Source organism: Lynx rufus, unplaced genomic scaffold, assembly GCF_022079265.1.
Source record: "Lynx rufus isolate CCGP_SWC_20201006 ecotype Redwood Valley unplaced genomic scaffold, mLynRuf1.p SCAF_14, whole genome shotgun sequence".
NCBI lineage: Eukaryota > Metazoa > Chordata > Mammalia > Carnivora > Felidae > Lynx > Lynx rufus.
Genome location: NW_025814828.1, coordinates 54,162,319 through 54,185,901, shown reverse-complemented (window position 1 = coordinate 54,185,901; position 23,583 = coordinate 54,162,319). Strand labels below are relative to the sequence as shown.

Here is a 23,583-nt window from a genome sequence, read left to right as displayed (position 1 = left end):
AGAATCAATGGGAACCATTGTTACAGTCATGTAAAAACATTACCTACATAAAACAGAAACCTTAGAATATCACTTTTTTTGGTGGACCTAAAAAAAAAAAAAAATTTGATTTTACCTCACATGGTTATTAAGAGTCCTCAATTTATGCTTAGATATATTTTTTAATAGTTGAATGTGGAATGAATTTTAATCATGAGAACCCACTTCTGATGTTGACTTCAATGATGAGCTTTGAACTGTCTTCCTGGGGTTTAAAAAAAAAGTCTACTAGTCTAAACTTTCAGAAAAGAAGTGGGTGTATTTTTCTACTGGTGTTTTAGGGGAAAAAATTTCTTAGTACTTATACCGTTATCTAATATAGTCTTCCTGCTATTCTATCCTGTCCCAAGCTCTTTCCTTGACCATAAGAATTTCTTCCATTTAGATCCCCTTAGTCCTTTCTTTCAGTATACAGAACTTTTTATCCCTCCTTTATGTTTGTTGTTGGCCTTTAGCGATTCTAAATGTATTAGGCTACAGTGCTTTACTTCTATGAAGGGCCTTTTTTGTGCATGATATTCTCTCATGCAAACTTTCTCCGAGGCCCAGGCCCCATGAATCTGTAAATGCAAAAGGAAAGTGATTTGGAATTTCTGAAAATACTATATACTGCTTTAACTTGTGCCATTTTATGGACTTTCAACTATATGTATCACTCTAAGCCAATAGTGTTCCCCCAAAAGGTTTCTTAGAGAACCCTATAATGAATAGATGATATGTTAACTTATCAGTAAAGTTTGTATAAATGAATTTTTCTGTCGAAAAATATGAACTGTGTTCTGTAAGTAAATAAATACTCCATTTTCAGTCTTATTTACATAGTTATTTTGCTTAGCAATCCTTTATCCAGCTTCTTTGGGAATGTTATAAGGATAAGTTAAGCTCTTTCTATGAATAAATGGTTTCCTAGGCTTTTCTACTCTGCTAGTTTTACAAACTGGACCATCAACTGTTACTTCTTCTTGGGTCTTAGTGTGCTCTTAGTTATTAGTTAACACATTATTAGGTATTAACACATATAGCATATTGTTATGGGTTTTACATATTACCCATCACTAGATTATAAATTCCTTAAAGGCAGGAGGCATGACTTGCTCAGCTCTCCATTTCCTGTGGCACCAGCTTAGTGCTTTGAAAATGAGTATTACACAGTGAAATGTGTGTAGGCAGGAACTCAAAATATTTTTTTTTTTAAAAACAGATTTGGTTCATTTGACTTGTACATCTTCTAAAACAGCAAGAGAAGATTTAGAACCAGTTGTGCAGAAATTGTTTACTCCATATACCGAAACGGAGATAGGTAAGAGTAATAATCAACGATTTATGATAGAAAGGTAACGTAACCACTTTACCCTCTTAGATATCTCATGAAGGTTTCTGCAACCTGGACTGAAATATGATGTATTCAGCAACAGTCCTTACATATTGTAGTAGCATGAACAAACATTCTCTCCCTAAAACTGGGAAAATATTCCACTCTATAATGGTAAAGGAAAAATACACGTTTCACACACAACATGTATAATTATGTGCAAAAATACATATTTATATGTGTACATATTCACATGCATAGAAAAAAAGACTGCCTGTAAATCTCTCAGTTTCGATGGAATTATAGACAACTTTTATTTTTTTCCTTTTAATTTTCTTAATTTTATAGATATTACACATAAGAGTATATATTCCTTTATCAGAAAAAGTTATCATTTTTAAAAAGCTAATATAATATTAAAATATTAATTGACAAATGTAGAAATCCTTCCTAATAATTGTCTTTTAATGTGTAGCTTGCTACTGATGCGATAAATATTTAACTCTCAAAATATATATGCCACTATGCTATTTATTCATGGTGGAAAATGTTTTTCAACCACAAATTTTTTTAACTTTTCTCCTCATAGGGTAGCTCTTATAGCTATGAATGGAGCAAATTTTGCTGTATTTTGTATGTAAATGATCAAAAAGTAGTCTGATGGATATTATTCATTTATATGAAGTGAGGGTGATTTTTATTATATAGGATTTGCATGTCGACTTGAATCACGACCAGTTTCCTTGCTGAGTCATATATCTTTATTTCCTTTGGATGTTATGTTTGTTCAGGCAACCATTTATTTACTCCCACCTGTTGTATTTTCTTTACGTTCATCTATGTGTTTTATTTGTTTTCTTAATGCAGAGATAGTACATAGAAGGGCATTTATATTTACGTCAGTAAACTCCATTTTCAGGAACTAATATCAGTATAATTAATTTCTTTTTTAGCTGCCTGAATAAAATCCTGAAATCTGAAACTTTATTTCACTTTAGTTAGGAATTTAGTTTGTTTCATATTTACATTTTATATACTGGAAAGTCTCATAAATGTTTTCATTATTGTTAAAAATTTGATTGCAAACTTATGATACATGATGATATTTCTAAACCTAATATGGAATCTTGAACTAATCCTTGGCTTTAATTACTTTGCTTATAAAAACTCTGAATTTCTTCCCTCTTTCTGAAATTTTTCATAATTTTTTGTTTTAATTTCATTGTGTGGTAGTCTCAAATAATACACTAAATTTGAATCTTGTATCATTGCTCCTCACTTTTTAAAATGCATTTAATTTTCTTTTAAAAACAACAAGCTGGGCAAATTACACGTTCATTACTTAGCACTCTCTAGCCATTTTAGATTTTTAAACATTAATCTTAATGGTTAAAGTGATCCCATTTTGAAATGATGTATTGTTTAGAACCTGACTGAAATTCTTTAGAAAGAACTATATGCTCAGAGGAGTCCTCAGGTGCACTGAGGCACTGAAAAGCTAGTCTTCACTGACACATAGCCCTTTTTATCATCAGGATGAGGTAGTGGTCATATTTTAATTAAAATGTCAGAATAAATACTGTTGGAGTTATTCAAAATGAATCACCAGATAAAGTGAGCACTGGGCCATGGCAGGTCAAAGAGGCAAAGTCACCTGGAGAAGAGAACTCAATTCATTTTCCTGCCTAAATGAGAAGAAACTTTATGAGCAATATCAACTTTTAGTACGTTAAAAGCACATTCTTCTCTACAGGAAAAGCACCTATTTTCACAGATTAATGACCATTATTATTAAGTTTTAATTACTTGATGGTGATATGAAGCTTTATACTTTGGAGCATTATAATTATTTTGTTTTAAAATGTGTGCCAAAGGAATAATATTACTTGAGCTAATTTTTTCTTTTTATTTGAGTTCTACTTTCTGTTTAGTGCTATACTTCATAAATCTTTCTGAAAGTCAGCCTAGTTACCCTGCAAGGAAGTTTATTTATTGTAAAAGATAATGTTCTCTTCTCAGATATAGAACTTCTTTGCTGGTGTATCTGAAAAATTCCAGTAGGGTTGTGAATGGTATTCCCTCTTTCCTTCTCTTACTTTTTACATTTAAGATATCACCTGGAGCTCTTGACATATGTTCTGTCTTAAGAAACAGTTGTACCAATACTTCCAAGAGCCCTAACCTCCCAGGCTCCTTTAATAACATTAAAGATCTCAGGGCACCTGGGTGGCTCAGTCAGTTAAGCATCTGATTTCGGCTCAGGCCATGATTTACCAGTTCGTGAGTTCAAGCCCCACATAGGGCTCTGTGCTGACAGCTCAGAGCCTGGAGCCTGCTTTGATTCGTGTCTCCCCCCTCTCTGCCCCCCCCCCACTTGCACTCTGTCTCTCAAAAATAAATAAACATTAAAAAATTTAAAAAAGAACATCAAAGATCTCTAAACCCTTCCCTCCTTCCAAGTCCAAAGAAATTTCAGATGTTTTATGCTTAATGAACCTGATTGTACACGTGAGGAAATTAGGTGATCGCTCACCATTCATACCCATCTGGATTAATTCTTCCAGACTCCAGAATATTCTTCAAAGCACTGAGTGAGCAGTGCTTTGAATGATTCTTATTTTACTCAGGAAATGAGTAAATGATTTCTTATTTTACTCAGGAAATTGAGATTTCTTTATGAATTGAAGCAAGAATTTCATTAGTACTATATCTTGAAATGTGTACAATGTAGTATCATTGCTGCACCATGTTCTTTCTGTTTTCCATTTGATTGTATATGGCATGTGGAATTATCTCATCCTATCTCATTCATTTCCTACCTCAAAAAAGTAAAATTCCCCTCACAGTGTTATTTTGAGGCCCATGGCTGGTAAAGATATTAGGTAATTGTTGGACTCAGAAATCAAATACCTTGTCTTAATTCCTTTTTGTATTTGTTGTGTCCAGACTAGATCACAGCTGTAACAGTCTCCTACTCTTTTGGCCTTATGCTAGTCTGCTATGTTACTAAAATAGTCTCTTCCTAAATATGGCATATACCTATAGGTCATGTATTGCCTTTATTTGGTATGCCATTGTTGATTTTTTTTTTCTGTCTACTTTGTTCTGTACTTACCCCAGTTTAATTTGCCCAAGGTCTTATTCTAAATTACCTACTCCAGGTTTAGTCCTTTACACTATCTAATTGATGAAATGAGATATTACAGAAAAACAGTTCTACTCCTGGTTAGGTGATATATTCTCAGGCAAACCTCAGCAGCTGTGTACTTCACAGCTGCATGTTATTTTTCCAGCTATCTCTCTGCTTTCTAGCTGACCTCAAAGAAAGATGAAGCAATTATATGTCTTTTTGAGGGTTTTAAGGTCAAAGCCTGATAACTCCCTTCTATCTAGAGCATTTATCTTCAGCCTATGTCAACTTTTCATCTTCCTCATGGTTCCTTCTCAGTGCTTCAATCCCTGTGAAATTTTTTTCCTATAATCTATTGGAGTATTCATTTTTCCCAGCTTGTATTGGGTGAAAGCCCTCCTTTGAGCTGGAACTTTCACAGAATACAAGATAAATTCTCTTTATGTATGCTTAGAAATGGACTAGGCAATATTAAAGGAATTCCAGACTTTAGCCCACTTTTCTGCGATGCTCATGGAGTCTGGTGTCACAGATCACGGGCAGTACGTTTAATTATCTTCCTGTAAGATTTAGTGAAACTAAACTTAACCAATAAATTTATTAAGAGCCATATGGTTTTAGCTGTGAAATATGAATTCCTTATATTCCTTTATTTTGTCAGTAAATAGGTTTCACCACCTATCATATGTTTACATGAAGTTAGAGATACCTTTGACTCATAGATCTTAGCATTAGGAAGGGGCATTGTAAGGGATCACTTCTTCCATTCAGAGTTTCTTCATCCTATCACACTAATAATAATGGATTATTCAAAATGAACTAGAAAAATAACAGTATTTTTTAAATTTTTTTAACATTTATTCATTTTTGAGAGAGAGACACAGTGTGAGTGGGGGAGGGGCAGAGAGAGGGAGGCACAGAATCCGAAGCAGGCTCCAAGCTCTGAGCTGTCAGCACAGAGCCTGACGTGGGGCGTGAACCCACAAACCATGAGATCATGACCTGAGCTGAAGTCAGATGCTCAACTGACTGAGCCACTCAGGCACCCCTTATAACTGGTATTTTTGTAGTAGAGATATTTTAATTTTTTTTACATTTATCTATTCATTTTTGAGAGACAGAGATAGCACAAACAGGGGATGGGCAGAGAGAGAAGGAGACACAGTATCTGAAGCAGGCTCCAGGCTCCAAGCTGTCAGCACAGAGCCCACCGCAGGGCTTGAACTCACAAACTGAGATCATGACCTGAGCCGAAGTCGGCCGCTCAACCAACTGAGCCACCCAGGCGCCCCTGTAGTAGAGATATTTTAAATTAAATATAACAAAATCCTGTTTATCCTGAATTGGGGAATTGGGCATTCTTGTTAACTGAATACTACAATTAGCTGTGAATTTCTCTACATTGATTTCCAGTTTAACAATAAGAGGTAATTAACTAGTTATACTAGTTAATAACTAGTTATAACTAATTAATTAGTTATAATTAAACTAGTTATACTAGTTTAATATTTTCTTTATGATTCACAAGGTGCCCCATGGTCTTGGGTAATCTTTATATACACCTAAGGTTGAACCTTTTAATAAGCACATCATATTTTGATTATACCTGAAAGCAGGATTAAAATCAATTTAACAATTGTTCATTGAGTGGCTGTTATGTGCTAGGCTCTGTATTAGGGAATATAAAAAATCAGGAGCCTAAGGACTAAGTCTACTTTACCTGTGTATTTCTGGCTGCTAGCCTAATGCCTAACACACATAATAGATGCTTGCTGTTAAATGAGAGAATGTGTGCTAAAAACAACTTGAAGTCTCACATCTTTATCTTTGTTCCAATTTAATATATATGCTGCTGAAGCAAGCACTAGCAACCTTATTTTTATTTTTTGCCAGTTGCCATTGCTTTTATAATCCAGTAGGACAAAGCATCAGTGTTTTAGGATATCAATGTTTTAATCCCATATACACTATTTTTTAATAGTGGCTTTATTAAGATATAATTATGGGGGCGCCTGGGTGGCGCAGTCGGTTAAGCGTCCGACTTCAGCCAGGTCACGATCTCGCGGTCCGGGAGTTCGAGCCCCGCGTCAGGCTCTGGGCTGATGGCTCAGAGCCTGGAGCCTGTTTCCGATTCTGTGTCTCCCTCTCTCTCTGCCCCTCGCCCGTTCATGCTCTGTCTCTCTCTGTCCCAAAAATAAATAAACGTTGAAAAAAAATTTAAAAAAATAATAATAATTATGAATTTATTGAGATATAATCTTCATACTATACAGTTCACACACGTAAAGTGTAAAATTCAATGGTTTTTAATATGTTCATCATCAAATTGTTCACACATCACCACAATTTCAGAATATTTCCATCACCTAAAATAGAACCTCACACCCATTAGCAGTAATCCCTCACTTACTCGAATTCCCCCAGCCTTAAGTAACCACTAATCTACTTTCTGTCTCTATAGACTTGTCTCTTCTGGATATCTCATAATCCTGTATATATCATTGATTTACTGTATATAATTTTCAAGTTGGTTTGTTTATGAGAAACATAAAAAAATATGTTATCTTCTTCATTGACATAATTTAAGGATGAATGTGATCAGAAGCACTATGATACTGCTGAGAAGAAATAATAGAAATTGAAGAGAATACAATTGGTGTTATATCTAAGTAACATACTAATAATCTTATTTGAGGTTGAAAAGCCATCATTGCTTGAAATATACACATGTATTAGAGTATGTGGATACAGATTTACTATTTTTTTTACATACAGAGCTCTGATTTACTACACTATACAGCCATGGCTTTGTTAGCAATTGGCTACATACTGTATTAAATGACAGGCTTATTGTGCTTTAGATATGACTAAAATTTATGTCTACATTTAGAAAATGAAGAAGATGAGAAACCAAGACTTTTGTGGGCTCTTTACTTCAATATGAGAGATTCTTCAGATGTCAGCAGGAACTCTTATAATGATTTGCCATCCAACATTTATGTCTGCTCTGGCCCAGACTGTGGTTTAGGAAATGATAATGCAGTCAAACAGGTAAGGCTGTTGGTATTTCTCAGTTTTGTGTTAAAAACTTGGTGTGGTAGGAACAGTAAGTTGTTTTTTCCTCTGGGATGTGGGAAAAAAGACTATAAAAGCATCTCTGTCATTTAATACTACCTCTGTAATTTGCCCCTAAACTTTTTCCTATGAATGACAAAGTTTCTTTAAATATACTTGAAATATAGTATCCAATATTTTCACATTCTTGACTACAATAATGAATTGCAAGAAAGAATTTAGGAGTTCCATTGTGGGAATAAGGATGGAAGATGTTAGAAATACAGATTCTGAAAAATGAATTTATAATGCCAGTTTTCCAAAGAAACTTTGCTTCTAATTTAAACTGTTGGCCTCTTATTATTTTGAAATACATGAACCGTTTTTCTTTATTAACTTCTGAGTCATTTCAAAAGGAGTATAACTAAGTCAGTAAGTAATTGTATACAAAATGTAATTTTTAAATGGTCTTAACCCATTTTTTTTTAATTTTGGAAAAGATCATGTAACTTAGTTTCTCACAGTTAACATGATTCCTTTAATGTTTTGACACAAGCTGGTGTTCCAAAAGCTACTGTCATAGCTGCTGAGGAATATGCTAAATCAAGGTGGAATTTTGTGACAGCACTTCTGGGCAAGGCTATGAACTGGTATAGTGCAGGCTGAGAAAGGCTGCCAAAAATGAACTATGATTCCATTCAGATGAAGATCTATGTGCATATGTAAATACATTTTTCTGCACTTGACAGGAAAAGAACAGAAAATATATTTTTTGAGGCATAAGTCTAAACTTTTCACAGATATAGTTGGCATATCTATTGAATCAATAAATGGATAATTTAACATTGTTTTAAGACCACAGATAGAAGTTTCAATCCTACTAGTGGCAGGGATCTCGTAGGAGCAAATGGCTTCATTGTCCCTTTAATTTTTAGTCACAATGGCAAGGCCATGACCCCATGCATCTGTAGTTTTTGCCACATTCTTTGTTTCTCATCTTCAGAGTCAAATGGTGATCCTGGATAATCCTATTCAGCCAGTGATATCAAAAGTGGGAAGTTCTCTATCATTCATTCTATTAGTTTAATAGGAATCCAAGATGGTTCCAGTTCTGCATTTATGGCTTAAAATGACCAAGGCATTTTTGCTTTGATGTTCCAATTTTTTCTGAGCAGAAATTGCCAACATGTTTTCAGCCAGATAGCTTAGGTCATTTTTATTACTGAGTGAACTTTAATGTTTTTTTAGCCAAAATGGAAGGCATTTTACATAAGGGCTTATTATACAAGTGCTAATGTGATCTGAACTATCAGCTAAAAGATTATAATTAAAGAATAATTTTGTTATGAAGTAACTTGCTTCCTCAGAAGATACACTTCAATGTTATCATAATAAAAAACAATAATAATGCTACTTCTGGTACTAATTATATGCTATTAAATGTGAATAGTTTTAATTGTTATATAGCTTTAACCTCACATCACTTTGGGGAGAAGTAATACCTACTTTAAAGGGCATCAGTAATAATATTTATAAATAGCTAGTGTGTTCACATAAACTTTTCTAATTCCAGTATTTCATCATATGTTTAACCCACTCACTAATTGATTACTTTTGTTTTCTAAATTATCTATAAAAGCTCTTAGAACATCACCTAAGGCTTTAGGCTATATAGCAAACATAAGCACCGGCAGATTCCCTTTTTTACAAGTAAAATGCTTTATTTTACCTGTTAGCAAGTTTGCATCTGCTTTTCTTATTTGTAAATGTATAGATGTTGAATAGCATAGTCTTATCTCCCTTATGTTCATATGGAACTATTTATGATTTGAAAACATACTAAAAATATAAAGTGATCACTGTTTAATACAAGTTAAAGTGTGCAAGAGCACACCAAGACATTCTCTATTATCACCACAATGATGCTAGCCCAAGTGATAATTGTGATTCTTTATGTGAAAGAAAGAATCTGGTTTTTCTTATAGTTTGTTACTTCAATTTTTTTTTCTGAAAATGACATATGATATCTCTTTTCTTAATACAAGTAGTATCTCATTTATCCACACATACTGATGAGCAGACTGGTCTGTTGTACTCTACTCCCAAGATCATTGATTGCTCTCCTCCTTCAGGAACCCCCATCCCCTAGGAAGTGCCACTACCATGAGAACAAGAATAATTATATAGTACTGTATACTTTGTATTATATTTCAGGTGTAAAATGGTTTAAATTAGCTGATGTGGGCAGCCTAAAACCACCATTTAGAATGTTGTCTTTATGGCATATTAGCAATTTGTTTATGACTTTTGGTACAGAATTTGTAAGTTGAAGTTTATAGTTTTATAGATCATATGGCCTATCAAGTTGCTCACATATTGCATTATCCTTCACTTTCTCATGCCATTGAGGGAGAGGGCGATTTTAGGTGTCACATTTTGTAAAGCCACCATTCATTGAGCATTTTCTGTGTACCATCATATATATATTATTTCATTTGGTCCTCACAACCATATGAGTATCTGTGACATGCCATTTTACAGATGAAGAAACTAAGACCCAACAGTGGCTAAATAACTTGTCCAAAGATCACATAGCTGGTAAATTTGAGCCAAAACTTAAACTCAAGTCTGTTGGACCCCAGTGCTTGTACATTCATCTAGTGTGCTGTGCTACTTTCATCTTGTTAATGTGGATACATTATTCTAAATACATTAAACTGCTAGATTGACATTTTTTTATGTTTTGTGTAGATGTGTGTTAAATAAACATAGGAATGTCTTCAATAACTCAGTGTGTCCTTTCTATACTTCCCAGTATAAAAAAGCCGAATCATCACATAATTATGCCTTTTTAATGTCTTTAGCCACCTGAAACTACCCTTTAAGCTAACTTTTGGCTTAAAAAGGGCAAGAAGGATTTAAAAGCTAACAATTCACTATGAATTAGCCTCTTTATGACAACTCTCACAATCGAGGCTTAGTTAGCAAATAAAATTCAGCAGACCAAGAAGCATTAGATAGACCTTCCAGAACATGGCAGTTGACCCTAAGAGGTTCCAGCAATTAGAGGAAAGACTGTAAGGGCTGGAGGCTGGCCGTAGGAAATTGGCATTAGTGAGGGCCAGTGGCAGATGGGCTGATGGTGAGAGTTGCACCAGCAGGTAGAAAACAAATAAGGGTGGTGCCTGCGATTGGTTGGGGATTCTAGGAGACAGAATGTGACAAGGATATATGGAAAGAGAGGGTGGGATCCAGCCACATGGCCTGAGGTCCAGGGGAAAATGTATCCTATAGGGAGGTAACAAAAGGGAGACAAGGTGTGAGAGAGATACAGAGGAACTGGAGTAGAAGTAAAGTAGTAGTATTAAGTATTATTATATTCAACATTTCTACAATATACAGTTTTTAAAATTTTTCAGTTTGTTAAAAAATGTATATTGGGATTCTATTCCACACCAGGAATAGTTGAATGAAACCCAGTCCTTTTCATCCCTGGAGGAATCACTGTCTACTAAGGAGAAGAACATGTAAACAAATGACAGTGCAGTGCAGTATATGCAATAATAGAATAATGTCAAAGTTCAAAAATAAAACAGAGGAGCCATGAGCTCTATTTAGGAGTCAAAGAACTTTACATAGAGAGATATAAAAGATGAGTAGCAATTCCCCATACAAATGGAAGATAATTGAAACATTCCAACATCTACACCAATCCAGGATATAAACATCATGGTGTGTTTAAGACAGCACCCATAGATAGGTATTAGTGAAGCAAAAGGTCTGAAAAGTGAAAATGAGATGAAATAAATGATAAGGCCAGAGAAGTAGGCCTATAGAGTTTTGTATGCCATAACAAGGATCTTGGATTTTTATCTTGTTAGAAATGTGGAGTCATTGAAATGTTTTAAGCCAGAAAATGGCATAAACAGAATTTCATTTCCATAGACCCTTCTGAAGGCAGCATAGAGATGGATTACCTGAGGGAAACCTCAAGGCAAGGTAACCAGTCCGGTTCTGAGATATTGCTATTGTCTAATGGAAAGATAATGTATGCCTGGGCTATGGCTAGAGGGAAGGAAAAAATGGAGTCAAGAAGTAGGAGAGAAGATTGTCATGACTTGGTCATTGATTGCATGCAGAGAGTGAAAGGAAGTGAGGGGGAGAGAGAAGTTCTATAGAAAGACAAGGTTGAGATAAAAGACAAAAAGATGATTAGAGGAACTGAATTGTGAAATGGAAGCTCTGACTGACCTCAGTCCTCCTACTTCTAGGTACTAAGTGTCTCCAGCAAACATTATGGTAAGTTCCTGGAGTAGGGAATGAAGCAGGCATCTCAAATATTTCATTTCAAAATAGTAATAGTAAAATGGCATATCCAAAAATAATACCCTTGAACTATACTCAAGAAAGAAAGAAACTGTTTTTCTCTCCATCTCTTCTTTCAACTTCACATCAAAGCTCAAAAGTTTCTATTTACTGTCTTTCCACCCATTCGCAAGGAATGTCAATTTTAATTACCTAATGCAGGAGTCTACCAACTGTAGATAGCCAGATGGTAAATAGTTTAGATTTTGCAACCCCTGTCATCCCTTTGGCATCTACTCAACCCTGCCATTGCAGTGCAAAAACAGCTATAGAAAATAGATAAATGAATGAATGAGAGTGGCTGTGTTCCAATAAAACTTTATTTACAAAAAAAAACAGGCTGGGTTTGACCTGTGGGCCATAGTTGTCAACTTCTGGCCTAATGAATGACTTTGTGTTCATGTCAGGAAGAAGGATTGAAGCAGTACAGAAAGACATTGTGGCCTTTAAAACAAGCATATATCTTAAAACCATTTAATGGCTTTTGTTTACCAATAGGATAGAGTGCAAGCTCCCTAGTATCGCAGGGACCCTGATCTACCAATGAGCTGTATTCATCTAAACAAAAGAGCTATTCATGTTTTCTGCCCATTTCTTCACTGGATTATTTGTTTTTCGGGTGTGGAGTTTGGCGAGTTCTTTATAGATTTTGGATACTATCCCTTTGTTCGATATGTCATTTGCAAATATCTTTTCCCATTCCGTTGGTTGCCTTTTAGTTTTGTTGATTGTTTCCTTTGCAGTGCAGAAGCTTTTTATCTTTGTGAGGTCCCAATAGTTCATTCTTTATGCTAAGTGAAATAGGTCATACAGAGAAAGACAGATACCATATGTTTTCACTCTTATGTGGATCCTGAGAAACTTAACAGAAGACCATGGGTAAGGGGAAGAAAAAAAAAGGGAGGGAGCCAAACCATAAGAGACTCTTAAAAACTGAGAATAAACTGAGGGTTGATGGGGGGTGGGAGGGAGGGGAGGGTGGGTGTGGGCATTGAGGAGGGCACCCGTTGGGAGGAGCACTGGGTGTTGTATGGAAACCAACTTGACAATAAATTTCATATTTAAAAAAAGGTGTATTCATCTAAATAAAAGTAGGGATATGTTTAGAATAGAATAGCAGTGTTTCTTGTCACATTTACTTTCACGTGTGTATGTATTTGTCGTTAATTAAAATCACATTCACTTTCTTATTCTCTTACCCTGCCAGACTAAGCTCAGCTTAAATCTTGACATTTTAACTTAGTTATTATTAATAACAGTGATAACAGCTACCATATGTAGAGGCTTAGTTAGTCTCGGCCATTTTACAGACAAGGAAAGCAAGGCTCAGGAGTTAACTAAGCATTCCCCCAAATTGCATTGCTGCTAAGTGGCAGAGACAGCATTTGCACATGGCTATCTATTCAGAGACCATGATCTTGAACACTGTGTTATACTCCTTAAAGCCCGGGGGAAGGTCAGTTATTCCAGAAAAGCAAATACTTGAGCAAATAATGAAGATTTTTCTTGATTTTAAAAGTGATTCATTAAAATTATATGCTAATTTGTACAGCTATCAAAAATAGGCTTTATTGGGAAATTACATAAAGAATATTAAGGGAAATTGAATTTGTACTGACATGAGGAATGAATGTCCTTAAATTCTCAGCTATCTAACACTTGATATTCTTTTTTTTAATTTTTTAAATTTTTTTTTAATTTTTTTGAAATTTATGGTCAAATTGGTTTCCATACAACACCGAGTATTCATCCCAACAGGTGCCCTCCTCAATGCCCACTACCCACCCTCCCCTCCCTCCCACCTCCCATCAACCCTCAGTTTATTCTCAGTTTTTAAGAGTCTCTTATGGTTTGGCTCCCTCGCTCTCTAGCCTTTTTTTTTTCCATCCCCTCCCCCATGGTCTTCTGTTAAGTTTCTCAGGATCCACATAAGAGTGAAAACATATGGTATCTGTCTTTCTCTGTATGACTTATTTCAGTTAGCATAACACTCTCCAGTTCCATCCATGTTGCTACAAAAGGCCATATTTCATGCTTTCTCATTGCCAAGTAGTATTCCATTGTGTATATAAACCACAATTTCTTTATCCATTCATCAGTTGATGGACATTTAGGCTCTTTCCATAGTTTGGCTATTGTTGAAAGAGCTGCTATAAACATTGGGGTACAAGTGCCCCTATGCATCAGTACTCCTGTATCCCTTGGGTAAATTCCTAGAAGTGCTATTGCTGGGCCATAGGGTACATCTATTTTTAATTTTTTGAGGAACCCCCACACTGTTTTCCAGAGTGGCTGCACCAGTTTGCATTCCCACCAACAGTGTAAGAGGGTTCCTGTTTCTCCACATCCTCTCCAGCATCTATAGTCTCCTGATTTGTTCATTTTAGCTACTCTGACTGGCGTGAGGTGGTATCTGATTCTGGTTTTGATTTGTATTTCCTTGATGAGGAGTAACGGACATTGAGCATCTTTTCATGTGCCTGTTGGCCATCTGGATGTCTTCTTTAGAGAAGTGTCTATTCATGTTTTCTGCCCATTTCTTCACTGGATTATTTGTTTTTCGGGTGTGGAGTTTGGTGAGTTCTTTATAGATTTTGGATACTAGTCCTTTGTCTGATATGTCATTTGCAAATATCTTTTCCCATTCTGTTGGTTGCCTTTTAGTTTTGTTGATTGTTTCCTTTGCAGTGCAGAAGCTTTTTATCTTCATGAGGTCCCAAGAGTTCATTTTTGCTTTTAATTCCCTTGCTTTGGGGATCTGTCAAGTAAGAAATTGCTGCAGCTGAGGTCAGAGAGGTTTTTTCCTTCTTTCTCCTCTAGGGTTTTGATGGTTTCCTGTCTCACATTCAGGTCCTTTAGCCATTTTGAGTTTATTTTTGTGAATGGTGTGAGAAAGTGGTCTAGTTTCATCCTTCTGCATGTTGCTGTCCAGTTCTCCCAGCACCAATTGTTGAAGAGACTGTCTTTTTTCCATTGGATATTCTTTCCTGCTTTGTGAAAGATTTGTTGGCCATATTTTTGTGGGCCCAATTTTGGAGTCTCTATTCTATTCCATTGGTCAATGTGTCTGTTTTTGTGACAATACCATTCTGCCTTGATTATTGCAGCTTTGTAGTAGAGGCTAAAGTCTGGGATTGTGATGTCTCCGGCTTTGGTCTTCTTTTTAATATTACTTTGGCTATTCGGGGTCTTTTGTGGTTCCATACAAACTTTAGGATTGCTTATTCTAGCTTCAAGAAGAATGCTGGTGCAATTTTGATTGGGATTGCACTGAATGTGTAGATAACTTTGGGTAGTATTGACATTTTCACAATATTTATTCTTCCAATCCATGAGCAGGGAATGTCTCTCCATTTCTTTAAATCTTCTTCAATTACCTTCATAAGTTTTCTATAGTTTTCAGCATACAGATCTTTTACAACTTTGGTTAGATTTATTCCTAGGTATTTTATGCTTCTTGGTGCAATTGTGAATGGGATCAGTTTCTTTATTTGTCTTTCTGTTGCCCATTTTATGCTTCTTGGTGCAATTGTGAATGGGATCAGTTTCTTTATTTGTCTTTCTGTTGCTTCATTATTAGTGTAATGCAACTGATTTCTGTACATTGATTTTGTATCCTACGACTTTGCTGAATTCATGTATCAGTTCCAGCAGACTTTTGGTGCAGTCTGTCGGGTTTTCCATGTAAAATATCATGTCATCTGCAAAAAGTGAAAACTTGACTTCACCTTTGCCAATTTTGATGGCTTTGATTTCCTTTTGTTGTGCGATTGCTGATGCTAGAACTTCCAACACTATGTTAAACAACAGCGGTGAGAGTGGACATCCCTGTCGTGTTCCTGATCTCAGGGTGAAAGCTCTCAGTTTCTACCCATTGAGTACGATATTAGCTGTGGGCTTTTCATAAATGGCTTTTATGATGTTTAAGTATGTTCCTTCTATCCCGACTTTCTTGAGGGATTTTATTAAGAAAGGATGCTGAATTTTGTCAAATGCTTTTTCTGCATCGATTGACAGGATCATAGGGTTCTTATCTTTTCTTTTATTAATGTGATGTATCACATTGATTGATTTGTGAATTTTGAACCATCCCTGCAGCCCAGGAATGAATCCCATTTGATCATGGTGAATAATTCTTTTTATATGCTGTTGCATTCTATATACTAGTATCTTATTGAGAATTTTTGCATCCATATTCATCAGGGATATTGGCCTGTAGTTCTGATTTTTTTTGCTGGGTCTCTGTCTGGTTTAGGAATCAAAGTAATGCTGGATTCATAGAATGAGTCTGGAAGTTTTCCTTCCCTTTCTGTTGTTTGGAACAGCTTCAGAAGGATAGGTATTATCTCTGCTTTAAATGTCTGGTAGAATTCCCCTGGGAAGCCATCTGATCCTGGGGTCTTATTTGTTGGGAGATTTTCGATAACTGATTCAATTTCTTCGCTGGTTATGGGTCTGTTCAAGTTTTATATTTCTTCCTGCTTGAGTTTTGGAAGTTTGTGGGTGCCTAGGAATTTGTCCATTTCTTCCAGGTTGTCCAGTTTGTTGGCATATAATTTTTCCTAGTATTTCCTGATAATTGCTTGTATTTCTGAGGGATTGGTTTTCATAATTCCATTTTCATTCATGATTTTATCCATTTGGGTCATCTCCCTTTTCTTTTTGTGAAGCCTGGCTAGAGGTTTATCAATTTTGTTTATTTTTTCAAAAAAACAACTCTTGGTTTCATTGATCTGCTCTACATTATTTCTCTTCTTTTGCTGGGTTTGGTGTGTCTTTGCTGTTCTGCTTCTATTTCCTTTAGGTGTGCTGTAAAGTTTTTATTTGACTTTTTTCTTGATTCTTGAGATAGGCCTGGATTGCAATGTATTTTCCTCTCAGGACTGCCTTCACTGCATCCCAAAGCTTTTGGATTGTTGTATTTTCATTTTCATTTTTTTGCATGTATTTTTTTAATATCTTCTCTAATTGCCTGGTTGACCCATTCCTTCCTTAGCAGGGTGTTCTTTAACCTCCATGCTTTTGGAGGCTTTCCAGACTTTTTCCTGTGGTTGATTTCAAGTTTCATAACATTGTGGTCTGAAAGTGTGCATGGTATGATCTCAATTCTTGTATACTTATGAAGGGCTGTTTTGTGACCCAGTATGTGATCTCTCTTGGAGAACGTTCCAATATGTACTCGAGAAGAAAGTATATTCTGTTGCTTTGAGATGCAGAGTTCTAAATATATCTGTCAAGTCCATCTGATCCAGTGTATCATTCAGGGCCCTTGTTTCTTTATTGACCCTGTGTCTAGATGATCTATCCATTGCTGCAAGTGGGGTATTAAAGTCCCCTGCAATTACCACAGTCTTATCAATAACGTTGCTTATGTTCGTAATTAATTATTTTATATATTTGGGGGCTCCCATATTCGGCGCCTAGACATTCATAATTGATAGCTCTTTCTGATGGATAGACCCTGTAATTATTTTGTAATGCCTTTTTTCATCTCTTGTTGCAGACTTTAATTTAAAGTCTAGTTTGTCTGATATAAATATGGCTGCTCCAGCTTTTTTTTGACTTCCAGTAGCATGATAGATAGTTCTCCATCCCCCGACTTTCAATCTGAAGGTGTCCTCAGGTCTAAAATGAGTCTCTTGTAGACAGCAAATAGATGGGTCTTGTTTTTGTTTGTTTGTTTGTTTTTTCCATTCTGATACCCTATGTCTTTTGTTTGGAGCATTTAGTCCATTTATATTCAGTGTTATTACTGAAAGATATGGGTTTAGAGTCATTGTGATGTCTGTAGCTTTCATGCTTGTAGTGATGTCTCTGGTACTTTGTGGTCCTTGCAATATTTAACTCACAGAATCCCCCTTAGGATCCCTTGTGGGGCTGGTTTAATGGTGATGAATTCCTTCAGTTTTTGTTTGTTTGGGAAGACCTTTATCTCTCCTTATATTCTGAATGACAGACTTGCTGGAAAGGGTTCTTGGCTGCATATTTTTTTCTGTTCATCACATTGAAGGTTTCCTGACATTCCTCTCTGGCCTGCCAAGTTTCAGTAGATAGGTGTGCCACTACTCTTATGGGTCTCCCTTTGTAAGTTAGATCCTGTTTCTCCCTAGCTGCTTTCAGAATTTTGTCTTTATCCTTATATTTTGCCAGTTTCACTATGATATGTCACGCAGAAGATCGATTCAAGTTATGTCTGAAGGGAGTTCTCTGTGCCTCTTGGATTTCAATGCCTTTTTCCTTCCCCAGATAAGAGAAGTTCTCAGCTCTGATATGTTCAAGTACACCTTCAGCCCCTTTCTCTCTCTCTTCCTCTTCTGGAATTCCTATTATTTGGATATTGTTGCGCTTGATTACATCACTTAGTTCTCTAATTCTCCCCTCATACTCCTGGATTTTTTTTTCTCTTTCTCAGCTTCCTCTTTGTCCATAATTTTATCTTCTAATTCACCTATTCTCTCCTCTGCCTCTTCAATCAGTGCTGTGGTCACCTCCATTTTATTTTGCTCCTCACTTATAGCATTTTTTAGCTCCTTATGACTATTTCTTAGTCCCTGGATCTCTGTAGCAATAGATTCTCTGCTGTCCTCTATGCTTTTTTCAAGCCCAGCGATTAATTTTATGACTATTATTCTAAATTCTTGCTCCGTTGTATTGCTTAAATCGTTTTTGATCAATTCATTAGCTGTTGCTACTTCCTGGAGTTTCTTTTGAGGAGTATTCTTCCGCTTTGTCATTTTTGGTAGTCTCTGAGGTGGCTCCAAACTGCAGGGAACTTCCTCTGTGCTGTCCAGTGTAACTTGTGTTGGTGGGCGAGGCCACAGTCATACCTGATGTCTGTCCCCAGCCCACCACTGGGGCCACAGTCAGACTGGTGTGTACCTTATCTTCCCCTCTCCCAGGAGCAGGACTCACTGTGGAATGGTGTGGCCCCTTTCTGGGCTACTTGCACACCGCCAGGCTTGTGGTGCTGCTTTGATGGGATCTGGCATATTAGCCGGGGTGGATCTGCAAGGTGCACAGGTGAGGGAGGGGTAGGTTAGCTCACTTTTCCTGTGATGGTCTCCTGTTGGAGGGGCCCTGCAGCACTGGGAGGGAGGCAGGCCCCTGGGAGGGATGGATCCACTGAAGCACAGTGTTGGATATTTGCGAGGTGCAAGCAAGTTCGGTGATGGGAACTGGTTCCCTTTGGAATTTTGGCTGGGGGGATGAACACTTGATAATCTGGTCAAGTACTGATAATACATGAAGGGTGGTCCTGAATGCTTCCATAGAATTGGAGAAAAGTCATGAAATTCTGACAGTGGATTTTTAAAAAATAGTGTATACTTGATAAAGTTTTGTAACAAAGTAATTCTCAAGGGTGATACCTTCATTTTTAAAATAATTTCAGAAAGTCATATACATTTTAAGCTGATGACCAAAAACTATCATGTCCTTTCTTCCCTGTCCAGGCTGAAACACTTTTCCAGCAAATCTGCCCCAACGAAGACTTCTGTCCACCCCCACCAAATCCTGAAGACATTGTCATTGATGGGGACAGTTTACAATCAGAGGCTTCGGAATCTAGTTTCATACCAGAAGCGAACTCAGAGACTCCCAAGGAAAGCAGAAGTCTGGGAAACCCAGAGCTGTCCTCTCAATAACGGGTATACACCAAACTATACCCGCACTTTGAAAATTCCTCCTGGCCTCAGAGTCTTCTTCATGGAAGAAATGTTTGAAAAATGTTAGAAAATAGCAGCCAGTTGACATACATTATTACCAAGAGAACAGGGCATAGAAATCCAAAAGGGGATTTTCCTGAAAGAGGACATTGCAAGAGCACAAAATACATGTAAACCACATTGGCTTGCCTACTTTAAGATAATACACCTGTGGAATTAGCAGATGAATATAAATGGATTGATTCCCAGGAATATAGCTGTGGATATGAAAGTGATCCTATGCATTGTTAATAATTCTGTGGTATTAGGAAAGCTTTTGCTTATCACTTTGGATCTTTGATTGAAATCCACATCTTCAGAATCCAGTCATGTATTTCCTGTGATTATTTTAATTCTATTTTCTTTATGGATATAAGCATGATGGCACCAATGATAAAAGCACATGTAAATGTAATTGAGGAGAGCTAAAATATCCTGATCTAGGCAGGAGCCTATGTTCGGAATAGAGGTTTAGCTTGTTTTCTATCTTGAGAATTATTGAAAACGCCAATATTAATGTATACATTTTTACAAACAAATCATGAGTCCATGTACTCAACATTTTTTAATGTTAGTAGTGCTATTTGTATGTGAATCATTTGTACACTAGGAAAGCTTATAGGACTGAAGGAATGGAAGGAAAGATTTGGATATGCTCATCAGTATGTGGAAATTCTGTCTAGTCAAGTAATTAGAACCTAATTGTATATGGACCCAGTTTAGTCCTAGCTATACTACTGATGAGATTAGACAAATTGTTTATTTTGTCTAAAAATAGGGCTCACTTTCTCCATATGTAAGATAGAAATAGTAACACTCTCCCTACCTTAGGAGGATGATTTTGAAGATAAATGCAGTGCAAACCTTAAAATGATTTTTGAGGGGTTGGGGGGAATGTTGTTTTCCCCTTGACTTGAAGGTGAATATCAAAAATCTCATGCAGCAAATTGTTTGCTGTCAACTCCCCCAACACAGTAGTTCACAGTGTTTTTATTGCATTAAGCTTTTAAAATAAAACTATTTCCTAAATTAGTATTTTATAGTCTATAGGACATAAAACATAGTAACATGGAATTTTGGTTTTGAATCTTAATAAGGAAAGCACTGTATAAATTATTCATATTCCTTTTCTGGTAGGTAAACCTAAAACCACTAAAGACTCTCAATACAATATGACAATTGGTAAACCCTAATATACACTTAACATAAAAATGTTAGGGTTGTACATAGCCAGCAAACCTAGTTACAGTGACCATGACAATTTAAAATTTTTCCAGGTGCCAAGCTCTGATGATTTGCTTTATTTGAGCAATAGTTTAGACTTAATTTGTTTCAATAATTAAATACATAAAATGTTTATTGTGCATTCTGGCCTATATTGCCAATCAGAGAGCCATAGCTATAGTAGAAATCACGTAGTTCTTACTTCAGTTGCAGTGGGGCTATGAGCTCTTCAGGTCACAGACTCCTAAGAAATGGAAAGAACCAAGGAATGTAGCTCTTGCCTCACCTTTCCAATCCCCTGTAGATACAACGGAATCCAGGTGAAAGGAAAACCTTCCCAGCCTCTCAGGCTGCTCTTAACTGCTCTGCCCATTGTACAGCCCATCTCCTATCTCTTTGGACCCTTCTGTGTCTCTCTTCCCCTTTTATATTATCATACAAATCAGGGATAGTGGAATCACATTATAATATATTTTGTTAATAGATTCAGATCTTAAATCATGTTTCCCAAAACCCAACTTATGCCATGGTCTAAATGCACAATACATACCTGGAAGCACCAGGTATTGGCCCTGCCCCTCAATACCAGCCATATGAAAGGTCCCACTGTATAAAAGTATTGAGTCTGAATACAATGGCACCAATTAAAATACTGTACTTTGTTACAGTCTAAGAGTTAAGGCCTCTTGAATACAGCATACATATTTATGTAAACAATCAGAGTAGGCTCAGAATAATAACTAGAAAATTACAATAGCTTTACTGCAGCTATCTATATGTAGACAAGGAGATATTTTGTGGTCTCATGGCCCAACCCATATTGTACCCTATTTTATCCATTAGCCATCCCCATAATCTCTTCCAGGTTATTCATTAAATACTGTTGAAATATTTAAAAGTTCCTAAATATGATTAGTGGTGACTAAAATATTACACAACCGTTTAAAACATTTTGATAGAGAATCTTAAATATTTCCTGTTGCCTCAGAATGTAATAGAAATTATTCTAAGAGCTTTCTTTTCAGCTGTCTTAAGTACTGCAAATAAATTTTTTTATAGTTTTAAAACAGAAAAAACTTTTTGGTTTTGTTGTTAAATCATAAGCCTGAAGTTATATAAATAAAGTTAACATGTTATATGCAACACAGAAGTTTCAATAGCTAATTTAAAATGTTGAACATTATTGTCAAAGAATTTTGATTCATATGTTTAAAATGTTTAGTTATGCATGCTTTTTTAACCAAACATAATACCACTCAGTTTAGTGATCTATATGAAAGCCAATTACCCTGTGTTGCTACTGTGTCTTTGTCTAGTTGGTATGCCTATCCAGAAAAGCAGATAGGTAGGTAGGTAGGTAGGTAGATAGGTAGATAGATACTATAAATTTAGGTATTTTATTTATTTATTTTTTTAACGTTTATTTATTTTTGAGACAGAGAGAGACAGAGCATGAACGGGGGAGGATCAGAGAGAGGGAGACACAGAATCCAAAACAGGCTCCAGGCTCTGAGCTGTCAGCACAGAGCCCGACGCGGGGCTCGAACTCACAGACCGTGAGATCATGACCTGAGCTGAAGTCGGCCGCCCAACCAACTGAGCCACCCAGGCGCCCCAAATTTAGGTATTTTCTATAGGAAAACTGAATTACAATTTTTCCCATCTCCAGTGATACTTAGTTGCCTGTAGTAAAATGGCCACGTTAATAGTTAACTTCTAGAATGGTAGTTTCTGAGATTGGCAGCCTTTTATCTAAAATAATGACCATGCTAATGATTAACTTCTGTCACAGCTGTACTTCCCAAGAAGGCAGCCCTTTGTCTAAAGTCCTAAAGATCTCAAAAAATTTTGTTGAAATTTGATTGCTAAGTAGTATTGATCCTTCAAAGCAATAATTAAATAATTTTCTTACAAGTAAGTTATTTACTGCTATTGGTATTGAGTGATCTATCTCTACTCCTGGGTAATTTTCTTATATGCACTTCAAAAGCATAAATATGATTATTCATAATTTTCACACAGTAAGTTTTCAGAGGAAGTAAAATCTGTTTTGATGCCTTTCAGGCATGGTTTCCTAGTTTTCAACATTAAAATTTTGCATGTATGCCAAGAAATTAAAGATTGTCTTGGAACTGATTTCTTGGTATCAGTCTACTATTTAAGCAATTAATTATCCAGCTGTATACTTGGTTTTGTTTCTAAGCACTTGAGAAAGACAATCAAATGATACATGGGTTGATTTACTTAGCAAATTGTTCTAGATGCCAGCATCAGACCTCATTCTGTTTGAAATCAGTGCTGTGAGGCATGAACTAAGGTTTTATAGTACATTGATTGCCTACAAACTGTTTCACATCTCACTTAGTATATAAGAATATGAATTGTTTTTTATATTTACTTGGTGAATGAGAACATGAAATGTTTTTCTCTGTGGTGGCTGAATCCCTAACAACTTACTTGAAATAGATAAGAGACTGCTGATGTTCTTCTTACAGAAATCATTCAGTGAACTATGATTTGCTCTTGAATCAAATAATTAAAGCAAAGTGACATTTTCTGTCAATTCCAGGTATTTTCCTAAAGCATGTTAGATAGAATGCATTCAAAAGATAACAGGAGTCTTTCAAAGCTGACAGTTTATCTGTGAGATGATTCATAAATTTAAGAAAAATAAGGTTAATTTAATTTTTAAACAAGTAGCCATATTATCCTTCAAGCATCTTGGAGCTCATACAATATTCACACTTTTTTTTTTT

General features: G+C 36.0%; 1 protein-coding gene across 1 annotated transcript in view; it reads left to right on the top strand.

Moving 5' to 3' along the window:
* Positions 1–23,583, top strand: part of CHM (CHM Rab escort protein) — a 261,692-nt gene that overhangs the window by 233,683 nt on the left and 4,426 nt on the right. The window contains exons 13-15 of the mRNA XM_047076287.1: positions 1,241–1,339; positions 7,372–7,532; positions 19,352–19,546. Coding sequence (XP_046932243.1) covers positions 1,241–1,339; positions 7,372–7,532; positions 19,352–19,543 — 452 coding nt within the window. The 3' untranslated portion in view covers positions 19,544–19,546. The remainder of the gene's footprint in view (positions 1–1,240; positions 1,340–7,371; positions 7,533–19,351; positions 19,547–23,583) is intronic.